The sequence below is a fragment of the Phalaenopsis equestris genome, unplaced genomic scaffold (genome assembly GCF_001263595.1).
Source record: "Phalaenopsis equestris unplaced genomic scaffold, ASM126359v1 Scaffold207535, whole genome shotgun sequence".
Classification (NCBI taxonomy): Eukaryota; Viridiplantae; Streptophyta; class Magnoliopsida; order Asparagales; family Orchidaceae; genus Phalaenopsis; species Phalaenopsis equestris.
The window spans coordinates 205,753-218,122 of record NW_018226858.1 but is presented as its reverse complement, the minus strand read 5'-3'; the positions used below and the strand labels follow the sequence as shown (position 1 = coordinate 218,122).

At 34.5% G+C, this 12,370-nt stretch overlaps 1 protein-coding gene across 2 annotated transcripts in view; it reads left to right on the top strand.

Annotated features, from left to right (window-relative positions):
* The window catches only part of LOC110036505 (galacturonokinase), an 89,749-nt gene extending 77,880 nt beyond the window's left edge, over positions 1-11,869 (top strand). For both annotated transcript variants that reach the window (XM_020740967.1, XM_020740966.1), the window contains 5 exons: positions 432-472; positions 561-589; positions 10,485-10,554; positions 11,033-11,122; positions 11,465-11,869. In XM_020740967.1, the coding sequence (XP_020596626.1) occupies positions 432-472; positions 561-589; positions 10,485-10,554; positions 11,033-11,122; positions 11,465-11,709 (475 nt within the window). In that variant the 3' untranslated portion in view covers positions 11,710-11,869. The remainder of the gene's footprint in view (positions 1-431; positions 473-560; positions 590-10,484; positions 10,555-11,032; positions 11,123-11,464) is intronic.
* The last annotated feature ends 501 nt before the right edge of the window (positions 11,870-12,370 follow it).

Genomic DNA, 12,370 nt, shown 5'->3' with positions numbered 1-12,370 from the left:
AGAGAGAAGTGAAATTGGAACTGGAGGCAATAATGATTATGAGACTTCGACAAAGATTGTGGGTTGAAGTACTTTCGGCTAGGTCGGGAGTGCAAGACCAAGCTAGTCTAGTTCTGCATGGAATTGGTTCATTCTATTACTTCTGGTTTAACTCTATCCTACAATTTCTTTTTCTTAAGATCTATATGCCATTGTTTTCTTTTAAATTTGCACAATCTTTACATAGTCTTTATGTTTAAAAATGAATGTGATGGCATTTTGTTTTACCAATTATTTAACATGCTTAGTCTTTAAAATTTTATGAAAATATTTGCCAGGTAAATTATCGAAATATCCCCTATAACTTTTAAAATGTTAATGAGCATCTCATTTTGATCTAAAGCTTTGTATTCGCTTAATTTATTCTTTGCTTTTGCTTACTTGATGTGCAGTGCTTCGGGTGCTCAGAGTGTGGAGCCACGTCTTTGTGAAGGTAATTGGATATTCGTATAGACTTCCAAATAGTTGCGAGGAGCTCTTTGGATTGTCTGACTGATAACTGTTTATCATGGTTTTAACAGTTGAACCAAGTATTTTTGAAGCACAAAAGGTATTGAAGATAATCAATCTTTCTACTATTCATAGTACCACTGTTTTTTTGGACTTGTTACCAAACAATTTATAATGATGCGCACTGAGACACTTAATGATGAAAAGCTTGTTGCTATTCGTGTTATTGATGTTCTCACTGTTCAGAACTTCTTACATTTTAGAAGTTTTGATTTATCACGGTCTCATTAACTAATTCACTGATAAGTAGAATTAATTAATAGTTGGCATACTTAATACTGGAAATAAACATGTCAATATCCTGTCTACCTTATGATTAACCCAAGTTAGTGTGTTATTATATTGGTATAGACCGAGTTACCTAGTCACTGATTAATTAATTAAGGTATGTCAACCTAAGTGTAAAGTACATATTTAAGGGCATAATATTAAAGTTTATTATTATTGATACTTTGATTGAGAACTTGATAACTAATTATTGTATTGTATTAGATCCTGTAAATGATTTAATTGCCTTTTATTGTATTGAACATCTCTTAATCACATAATCATACAAGAGCTTACAATATTTAATAATCTTGTTTGTTCTTCTGTCACTATTTGACTGCTAATACACGCAGCACCAATTGTATTTCTCTTTAGGTTTCTAAAACAAAATTCCGTTCCAATGAAGTTCGTATTTGTAAATACTATATTTTTCATAGCTTTCATCTTCGGTAAGGTTTCCTTATTGTATATTGTTATTGCTATAGTACTAATATTACTTTGTGCCTGGAGAGTTAGAAAGAAAATGGCTTAAAACTTTACTGTAGTTTCTTCATAGTTTGCTCTAAAATTCTTTCCATTTTGCGTCGCTATTTATCCAATGGGGCGGTTCTCTGTTGAGACATGGATATCATGTGTATGAGTTAGGAAAACAACCTCTCTCTGGCCGATCAAACTACTTTCTCTCACCTAGCAGCTTCTTATTACCATATGGAAATAAATAGGTATAACTTATAACATAAGGCTATGTTTGAGTAAATTTGGTAATCATATTGAGTACAATAAAGAATTTTAGCTGTTTTCCAAGAAGAAAAATATCTATAGCTGTGTTGGCGCGGGGTGCCATGCCCGACGCAGGGGCACCCAGGCCCGCGTGGGCGCGACAATTGTTGCACGCAACCGGTTTGGTCCAAGTGGTATATAGACCGAGCGGTCTTTCCTTGCGTATTTTTCCCTTCAATTTGGAACAAGGCTCATTCATTTTTATCCTAAGGCTATATATATATTTTTATGAAAAAGACCAAGGGCTGATATATTAAAGATAAATATACAGATGGAGATATAGGTTTGTATGGGTGGGCCTAAACACCCAACCCACACAGTACAACACACAAAAAAAAAAATGTAAAAGATGGATATATATAGAAATAAAAAGAAATCCAAAAATCACCCGGGCGCTGAAAAGGTGTGGGTCATCCCAATCTAGTCTTGCCTCTGGCTCTAGTTCTCGGTAGTGATCCAGCTAGCAGATTGGTAAGGTGCTGACCATTACCCGTAGTAACCAAAGTATCATCCATAAGACTCTTGAGCTCTAGTAGATCTCCATTCTTCTTCTTCCTCCTGGAAGTGTAAACCTGCCATTCCTCCAAAGAATCCGCCTGATGGGGTAGAGCTGAAGCAGAAGGATTACCAACAGTAATACCCACAATAGGTTCTACAATATGTGACGTATGAGTTACCGCTATACCAGATACTTCTTTAAGAAGTGGAACTACGAGGCTCTCCTGATTATCAGTCTGAACACAATCATTTATAGGTATTAGTCCATCGGTATTATTTTGTATGGAGTTTGTAGGTGCTAGCTTCGCGTCACTCGCAGTAACAGCAGTGTCATGGGGGGTCCTCAGGTGCAACAGACACCTCTTGTCTGGTAATATACTCCTCAAGTGGAACTAAAATGTCCATAGCAGTGGGGTTAGACCCATCCTTATTCACTTGAAGCTTAGATTTCAAATTAGGATGAAATTTGTAGCATTTAGCAAGGATATGACTAAACATCTTACAGTGTGTATAATATGGGGGGTTGTGTTCCATGACGATTTGTTGCCAATAACCATTATGAGTTGTGCCCAGCCAGACTTCAGTAACATCAGATAAAGTAATATCCCTTTCCACAAGTATTCTGGCCACCGAGGGTCTAGTTAGGTTGAAAGTAGGTAGATATAGTTTCAAAGGATCCCTAAGGATGACCCCAATAGAGTAGAGAACCTGATGATGAAAAAAATGTAGCTTGAGACCAGGTAAACTAAATCATACCGATACAGTCGGAGTTTAATGATTTGGGTCGAAATTAGGAGACCACTTGAGTAACTTCATTACTTGAGTAACTTCATTGATTAACTTCATTGATTTTCCTTCGATATTAAGATATTTCTTGGAGAAAATTCTGGTGAGTCTTCAGCCACTGTTAGTTGGATCAACACATGTCTCATATCCATGAGTCCCACTTTCCACTTACCTACTAGTTTAAGATCATCAACATTTTTTTTGATAACATCCATAAGAGGGTGTCCCCACTGAAATTTTTTAGTAAGTGCAAACTTGAATTTTTTCGTAAGGGTAGAAATTTTTGATTCAAAGAAAAAGATTGTTGCTTTTTCACCTTTCTTATTTCCCTTCTTAATAAAAGAACAATCATCTGTGCCTCCACGAGATTCCTTATAACTTGAGGGGAATTCCACTGCAGACTCCACCTGAGGGTTACCCACCACGTGGGCAAAGGAGACTTTGTCCGGCTCAACCAAATAAAGAGGCGCCATCAGAGCAAGGAGAGTTGTCGGCGTTAAGCTACAACTAAGTTGCTGAGGCAGGAAAAACAGTGAATTGGGCTGACGAGCGGCTCTGTCGCAGGCGCCAGAGGCGACGTTACGCCGGATCGAGCGGCTCTGTTAGAAGCGAACGCGTCGAGCAGGCGCGAATCGATGAAGACGAGTGTGAACCGACGAAGGAGAAAGGAGCGGAAGCTTAGAGTGACAATCAATGGCGATCGTCATTCGAAACATTCGGAACCCTAGCAGAGCTGTCGTCCGCCATTCGAAAGCATTACCCTAACAGAGCTGTCGTCCGCCATTCGAAAGCATTAAGAGGTGCCAACCATCTCAATCTAGGTGGTAAAAGGATCGAGCAGTCCTTCCTTGCGCAAGGTTCCCTCTATTCTTTACACTAAGACTATATATATTATTTGTTGTGTTTTAGCTCAAATTTCTGTCAGGACAGTTGTTGACGTTCGGTGTTCCCCTTCGAGGTTTGTATATAAGGACAAGAAGAAGCTCTGACTCTAACTAGCCCGAGATGGTGACCTTCTAAGGGTCAAGGGTGCTTCAGTTTTAGCTTGTCTCCAAGGGAGTATTTATCCTCAACCTTTCCTGCCCCACACCTCGCTCTTCACTGCCACGCCTCCATCCCTGCTGCCCTCACTGTCCCTGCCCTTCATTGTCGCCGCCACAACACGTAACCGTCCCGTTTGTTGTTTTCCTATCGGGCAGTCGTCCCAAACAACAAATTACTTTTTTTTGGATTACCTTCCTTTGGTGCTCTGCCGTTGCAGCAACTCATAATCATTGTTGCCCCTCTTCCACATCCCAGAGACCCCTTACCTAGCTTATTGCCTTTGATGTACGGACACAACGACTTAAGGAGCCATGCAGTGTCGGACACATATTGGACATGGGCACAACTCTAACATGACTTTGACACGTGTTGTACACGACACAAAAGTGTCAGATTTAAATAATATTAATAAAAAAGATGACACACATAGCATACGTAGGACGCGTATGAGACACACGTGTCTTAAAGTAATGAACTAAAACTTTATGGATAATATTTTTATGACTAATAAAAATGTATATATTTTTATGTAAAATTTTAAAAAGATATAAAAACATATTAAACACCTAAATTCAGTATTTACATTTATGTCGTCTTATATATATATACATATATTTATGTGTGTGTTTGTGTGTGTTTCGTTCCCCGAGACTTTGGTACACTCTTATGCATCCCTTTATTCTTTAAAATGGGGACCAAAATAAATACTCTTCCTTATCCCTTTATTCTTTAAAATGGGGACCAAAATACTCTTCCTTCACTTCTCAGGCATCTTTTTAGCTTTTAAAATAATATTAAAGAGTTTAGTAAGTCCTAAATATTTTCACTCTCCTAAATATTTTCACGCTTCAATTGGGATATCATTAGGTCCTATAGACTTTCCAGCTTCGGTTTTCTTTAAAGTCTCAACTTCTTTTTTATTAATGCGATGGTGTAATAATGCTATGGTAAAAATGAAATATTTTATTATTATTAACGATATTAAGGCAACTAAGGTTGATCGTATTTTCCGAACTTCATTAAAAAGTGTATCAAAATAACTCACCCACCTATTTTGGATATCTTTCTCTAAGAAAAACACTTTGATTTTCAACTTTAATACACTTTACTTCTTTACTTTTTTTTCTTTTTGTTTGTCAAGCTTATGCATATATTTTTCACTATCCTTAGTATCTAACCTATTATAAAGATCTTTAAAAGAAAACTTTTAGCGTCAAAGTTGTTCTCTTAGACTCCCTATGAACCGTTTGATGTTTTTTCCAGTTCTCTAAGCTTTTATATTTAAACTAATTTTTATAACATACCTTATATTTTATCTTTTCTTACTATTCCACCATCAACTATTTTTATTTTTAGAAACTTTTTTTTTTTAATTCTCTAAGCACAACTTTTGTCACTTGTTTGATAATTTTTGTTACTTTATCCCACACAGAATTTACTTCTTCATGAACATTCAAAATTTTGAAATCTTGAGTTTTACTCTTAAAAATAATTTTATTTGTCTTTTTTAGGTATCCCCATCTAATTCTACGACAATTATTCCTAGTATTCTTTATTTTACAACTTTTTATCTTAAAATTTAGAATTAATAATTGATGTTGAGTACTTAAATCCTCACTTGAAATGACCTAACAATCTTTTCATTCTCGACGATCTCTTCTTCTCATAAGAAAATAATCAATTTGTGTTTTATTAGATCAATTCTTATAAGTAATAATATGCTCATCTCTTTTCTGAATAAAATACTAACAATAACAAAATCATACACCAACAACAACAAAGCCTTAATAACAACAACAACAACAACAACAACAAAGCCTTTTTCTCCATTGCGTTCTATTTAGTTCATTTAGTTCTAGTAAATTAAGATCATTTTTAATACAATAAGCCCAAGTTTTCTTAGGTATACTCCTGCCTTTCTTAACACAAGTCAAATCTAAAACATCTACTCTCCTAATTGGATCATCAGATGGTCGACGTTTAATGTGACCAAACCATCTAAGACGACTTTCTCTAATTTTGTCCGTCACAGGAGCTACACCAACCCTATCACGAATATATTCATTTCGCATTTTGTCTCTAAGTGTAAAGCCACTCATCCACCTAATCATTCTCATCTTGGCAACACTTAACTAATTATTATGCTTCTCTTTTAAAGGCCAACATTCAACGCCACAGAGCATTGCAGGTCTCACCACCGTCTTATAAAATTTTCCTTTAAGTCTAAACGACACTTTTATATCACACAAAAGGCCCGAAGCATTCCTCCACTTCAATCAACCAACTTGAATTTTACTATTAACATCCCCATCTATATCACCTTCGCTTTGAACAACATACCCATGGTATCTAAATTAAACAACAGACCCATGATCACCCAAAGTCACACTTCTGTCACTAGAGCTACTACTAAAATTACATTTCATGTATTCAGTTTTAATTTTACCTAAATGAAGGCCTTTAGACTCCAATTTAGACCTCCATAATTCAAGTTTTTCCTGGGCTTTTTCTCTCGTTTTATCTACGAGCAGGATATCATTAGCAAAAAGCATACACGAAGGTATATCCTCTTGTAGATGTCCAGTAAGACCATCCATAACTAAAGCTAAAAAATATGGGCTTAAAGCCGATCCCTGATGTAATCCAACATAGGAAAATATTTGGTCAATCCTCCTTCAGTTTGAACACAAGTAACAGCTCTAGTATACATATCTTTAATGACTTGAATATAAGTCGTATCAACACCTTTCTTCTCAAGAACTCTCCAAAGTATATCACTTGGAACCTTATCGTAAGCTTTTTCTAAATTAATAAAAATCAAATGTAGATTCTCCTTATTATCTCTGAACTTCTCCATCAAACCTCGCAATAAATGTATAGCTTCCATAGTAGACCTGCCCGGCATAAATCCGAATTGATTATGATAAATCTTTGTAATGTGTCTTAACCTATGTTCAATTACCCTCTCCCATAATTTTAAAGTATGACACATCAACTTAATTCCTTTATATTTTGCATACTCTTGTGCATCACCTTTATTCTTAAAAATGAGGACCAAAATACTCTTCCTCCACTCAGACATCATTTTAGTTTTTAAAGTAATATTAAAAAGTTTAGTAAGCCAAGAAACTCCCAAATCTCCTAAATATTTCCACACTTCAATTGAGATATCATCAGGTCCTACAGACTTCCACCTTTGGTTTTCTTTAAAGCCCTCTCAACTTATTTTTTACTAATGCGACGGTAAAAATGAAATGTTTTATTATTATTCACGACATTAAGATCACTAAGGTCGATCATATTTTCAGGAAATTCATTAAAAATTTTATCAAAATAACTCACCTATGTTGAATATCTTTTTATAAGAAAAGTATTTTTTGATTTTCATCTTTAATACACTTTACTTGAGTTAAATCTTTACTTTTCTTTTCTCTTTGTTTAGCTAGTTTATACATATATTTTTCACTCTTCTTAATATCTAATATATTATAAAGATCATTAAAAGTAGAATTTTTAGCGTTATAGATTATTCTTTTAGATTCCTTCCGGGCCGTTTGATATTTTTCTCAGTTCTCTAAGCTTTTACATTTAAACCAATTTTTATAACATAACTTCTTATATTTTATTTTTTCTTGCACATTATTATTTCACCACCAATTATTTTTATTTATAAAAATATTTTCTTTTGATTCTCCAAGCACATCTTTTGATACTTGTTTAATAGTGTTTGTTTCTTTATCCCACATAACATTTGCATCTTCGTGAACATCCCAAATTTTGAAATCTTGAATTTTACTCATAAAAACAATTTTATTTGTGCTTTTGGTTCACGCATCTAATTCTACGATAATGAGTTCTAATATTTTTTATTTTACAACTGTTCATCTTAAAATCTAGAACTAATAAACGATGTTGGGTACTTAAATTCTCACTTGGAATGACCTTACAATCTTTACAATCTCAACGATCTCTTCTTCTCATAAGAAAATAATCAATTTGTGTTTTATTAGATTCACTCTTATAAGTAATAAAATGTTCATCTCTTTTCTTGAATAAAGTATTAGTAATAACAAAATCATACGCTAAAACAAAATTTAAAATAGGTCTACTTTTTTCATTAGTTACCCCAAAACCGTAGCTGTCATGAGTATTTTTGAAGTCTTCTACCACTCTACCGACATGTCCATTTAACCGACATGTCCATTTAACCATTTAATTCTCCAATAAAAATTTTTTCTTCAAGAGGTATCATTTGTATTAAGTCTTCTAAATCATTTCAAAATTTATCTTGAGACCCTGTATTTAAACCTACTTGAGGAGTATTAGCACTTATAATATTAAAAATCTTAGTATCAATGATAATTATAAGAGCTATAATTCTATCTCCAACTATTAATTTTTTTACAGTATTATCTTTCAAACTCTTATCTATAATTACACCTACATCATTTCTAGTGCGACTCTTACCAGAATACCAAAGTTTAAAACCTAAATTATCAATCTCCTTAGCCTTTTCTCCCATCCATGTAGTTTCTTGAATAATAAGATATTAATTTTCCTATTAATCATAATATCAACTAATTTCATTAATTTATCATTGAGAGTACCTAAATTTCAAGATTCTATCATAATATTAGTTTCATTAGTTTTATGGACTAACTTCTTTACTCGCATTCGTCCGTAGTGTGAGAACCCTTGTTTATTTGATACGTGTTGGCCCTTGCACACTTTTCACTGTATTCAGGTTATACAGCGCGTCGCTTCCAAGGGACGCCCTAGCACTTGTAATAAAAAAATCATACGCTAAAGCAAAATCTACTATAGCTCTACCTTCTTCATTATCACTCCAAAACCGTTGCCACTATAAATATTTCTAAAATCATCTATCACTCTACCGATATATCCATTTAAATCTCTTCCAATAAAAATTCTTTCTTCAAGAGGTATCATTTGTATTAAGTTTTTTAAGTCATTCCAAAATTTATCTTTAGAACCTATATCTAAACCTACATGAGGAGCATAAACACTTGTACTATTAAAAATCTTAGTATCAACAATAATATTAAGGTCTATAATTCTATCTCCAACTCTATTAATTTTTACAACATTATTTTTCAAACTCTTATCTATAATTACACCTACTCTATTTCTAGTGCGACTCTAACCTGAATACCAAAGTTTAAAACTTAAGTTATCAATCTCATTAGCATTTTCTCTAACTCATTTAGTTTCTTGAACATAGAAGATATTTATCTTTTTATGAATCATAATATCAACTAGTTCCATAAATTTACCAATAAGGGTACCTATATTCCACCTATCCTAATATTAGTTTCATTGACTAATTTCTTTACCCGCATTTGTCCGTAATGTGAAAACTCTTACTTATTTGACACTACACCCAAACACCTGTGTAGCGGACCTTGCACACTTTTCACTGTATTCTGACCGTACAACGTGTCGCTTCCAAGGGACGCCTTAACACTTACATAATGATCGAAAAGATTCATGTCATGATTTTTTCTATAAGTTTTACGCTTGCTGTCGACTACTTAATGCAACCCTTCACTTTTCACATTCAGGCTTGGGATCTGAAATGACTGTTATTTTTTTTAAGAAATGTTTGAAGGCTATTTGACGAACCGACCATCCCTTGGTGTGCTAAATATTCGAATTTCACACTCTATACACGAGGAATTGGAACCTGTGACCTGAGGGGACTTACGACCTTCAAAGAGACTGCTATACCAACAAGCCACGAAACACACACTTTTATTTAATAATATTTATAATTTTATGATTAAATCAATTAAATAAATTTTATTAAAATATACCTTCCTAGGTCGAGCCCTAATCCATGCGCATAAAAGCATCACACACCTCCCTACTCTTAGCCATGCACCAAACTACAACTTGGTTTGATTGCAAAACAGAGTTGCTACTTCATTGCACTGAACTTCTTTGATGGACACCACACGCGTGCCTTATGCTCTTCTCCACCCTTTTTCCTTCCTCTAGCTTTGGTCGTGGCTCGACGCAACAAAACAATGTTGCGATTCTCTTCTTCCCTCGAGCACAACACATGAGGCTGCTTGGTAGGGCAGGGCTTTATTTTCTTAGGTAAGAAAGCACACGACTCTTCTTTTTTCTTACTCTATTCTCTGACCGTACGCACGAGTGCTTCTGCCTCTCATATCGGTTTGCAGGGCGAACTCACATCCTTGACTTCCGACCCTCTCACTTCCTCTTCCCTCTATTCAGTTTCTTGACTCATTCTTATTTCTTTGCTTCTTTGTTTCTTCTCCCCCATGTAACTAAAATGGGGCCACAAAACAAACGTTTTCTAATTCCTCAGTTTTCTTCAAAACTCCTTAAACTTTAAAGAGCTATGACCTATCAGTTTGTAACTACCTCAAGTTTTGTTTCGTTTTGTTATGTTTTTTCTTTGTTTTCTTTTAAAAAAATATATTTTCGTTTCTGGAATGCTCTTTTTTTTTGAAAGCAATCAACAGCTCTTCCAACTTTGGGTGTTTGAACTTTTTTTACGATGTCTGTTTCAGCACAAACTAAAAGCAAATTTAGCAAAAAGAGCAGAGCATTACTTCTCCGAAAATAAGAGGGTTATTGAAGGTACATGCTCATTCATGTTTCCATATGATCTAGTTGTTAATTATTTTATGATTCGGTATAGTGAAACTGTTCATCTAGATTATTTTATGATTCGGTATAGCGAAACTGTTCATCTAGATAGTTTGATGTGTTTTATTAGTTCGATCAGCTGTTATTTGGCATCAATTCACATATAAAAGCAAATAGAATTTTAAAAAATGGGTTAAACCATTATTTGCACTAGGATAGCTAATGAAAGGAAAGAGGCCTTTATATGGGAAATATATTTTGTTCATACTGAAACAACAAGTTCAAAAAAGAATATAGCGTCTTTCTTAATTGACCATCAAATGATTTTTATTTCTTGAGCTACGGATAATGTCCTCAGTTTTGTGAACCTATTTCAATTGCCAACTCTTATATTCTCATTTTCGCTGTTAGACTTAATTCATGGTGATGAACTCGCGTCCTTTTTGCCCCCTTTTTTCTGTTGTTGCAGGAGTTAAAGCATGGGCTTCAGGGAATTTATTAGAATTTGGAAAGTTGATTGCAGCTTCTGGCCTCAGCTCCATACAAAACTATGAGTGTGGTAATTCCTAAATGGATTTTCTTGCTTTATAAACTCTATTAAAATGCAAAAATTTCGTATCAGGATGCCCTGATTATAGATCTTTTTCCACTTGCTTTGAGATGAGTGTAATGTACAAAAAATCAATCAAAATTTGCATCAGTAAATTCAATGATTTTGAGACCCATACTGATCAAAATTTTATTCAGCATATCCAGAGCTAATTCTTTTGCCATCAAACATCTTTTAGCATATAATAGGATCATATAAAAAGTTGTCACGAATTTATAATTTTTCATTCCTAATAAATATATAATCAAATATAACTTGTAATTGAGCATATTGGTGATAATCTTAATGCAGGTTGTGAACCTATGATACAACTCTATGAGATTCTTATGAGGACTCCTGGCATATTCGGTGCGAGGTTCAGTGGTGCAGGTTTTAGAGGATGCTGCCTTGCATTCGTCGATGCCGATCAGGCTGACGAGGCCACTGCATTCGTCCAGAAAGAGTACGCAAAGGCCCAGCCAGACCTGTCTAGCCAGGCTCTGGGAGGCAGAGTCGTCATGCTCTGTGATGCAGGAGATTCTGCTTGTGTGATATAATTCAACTATCATGGCAGTTCTTGGTAGCTGATAGGCTCAATTTCATTGATTTGAAATGAAGTCGTCTTAAAAGGATAATAATATGTAATTTGTTCTTATGTTTTCGCTCTATTTATCCTATTCTTATTTTACAAATTTGATGGAGGATATTTTTTTTATTTGTATATATAATGAGTTTTTTTATAAAGTAGTACTGCTATGTTTTTGTACCAATGCTGAAATTTGAGAGTTTTCATTCCTTCAATGATAAATATAGTATTTCCCCTTGTAATGTTTGAACTTCGTTTACAATGTGCAGCCGTATTTTTAGAATTAAATATAGTCAAATTGTGAAGACGCATTTTGATGCCTCCTAGTAGGGGTTTAAGAGGCTAGTTTTTTGAGGAAGTAATTGTGGAAAAGCAAGGGAATGTTACCATGGGCAGACAAAGGTGTTTGGGAAGGGATATGCTGCACTTGGTTGTGGAAACTGGCCTTTGGATAGCTTGTAACAACACTCTTGACAATTGTTTGGACTAAAAACAGTTGTCAAAATGCAAAATATGGGTGGTGAGAGGGATCCACTTGTTCTTGTGCATGATATAGGCATACCACTTGCAAAAAGAAATATACATTACTCTAAAAACATAAAATAGAGAATAATATTTCCAATAATAATAAT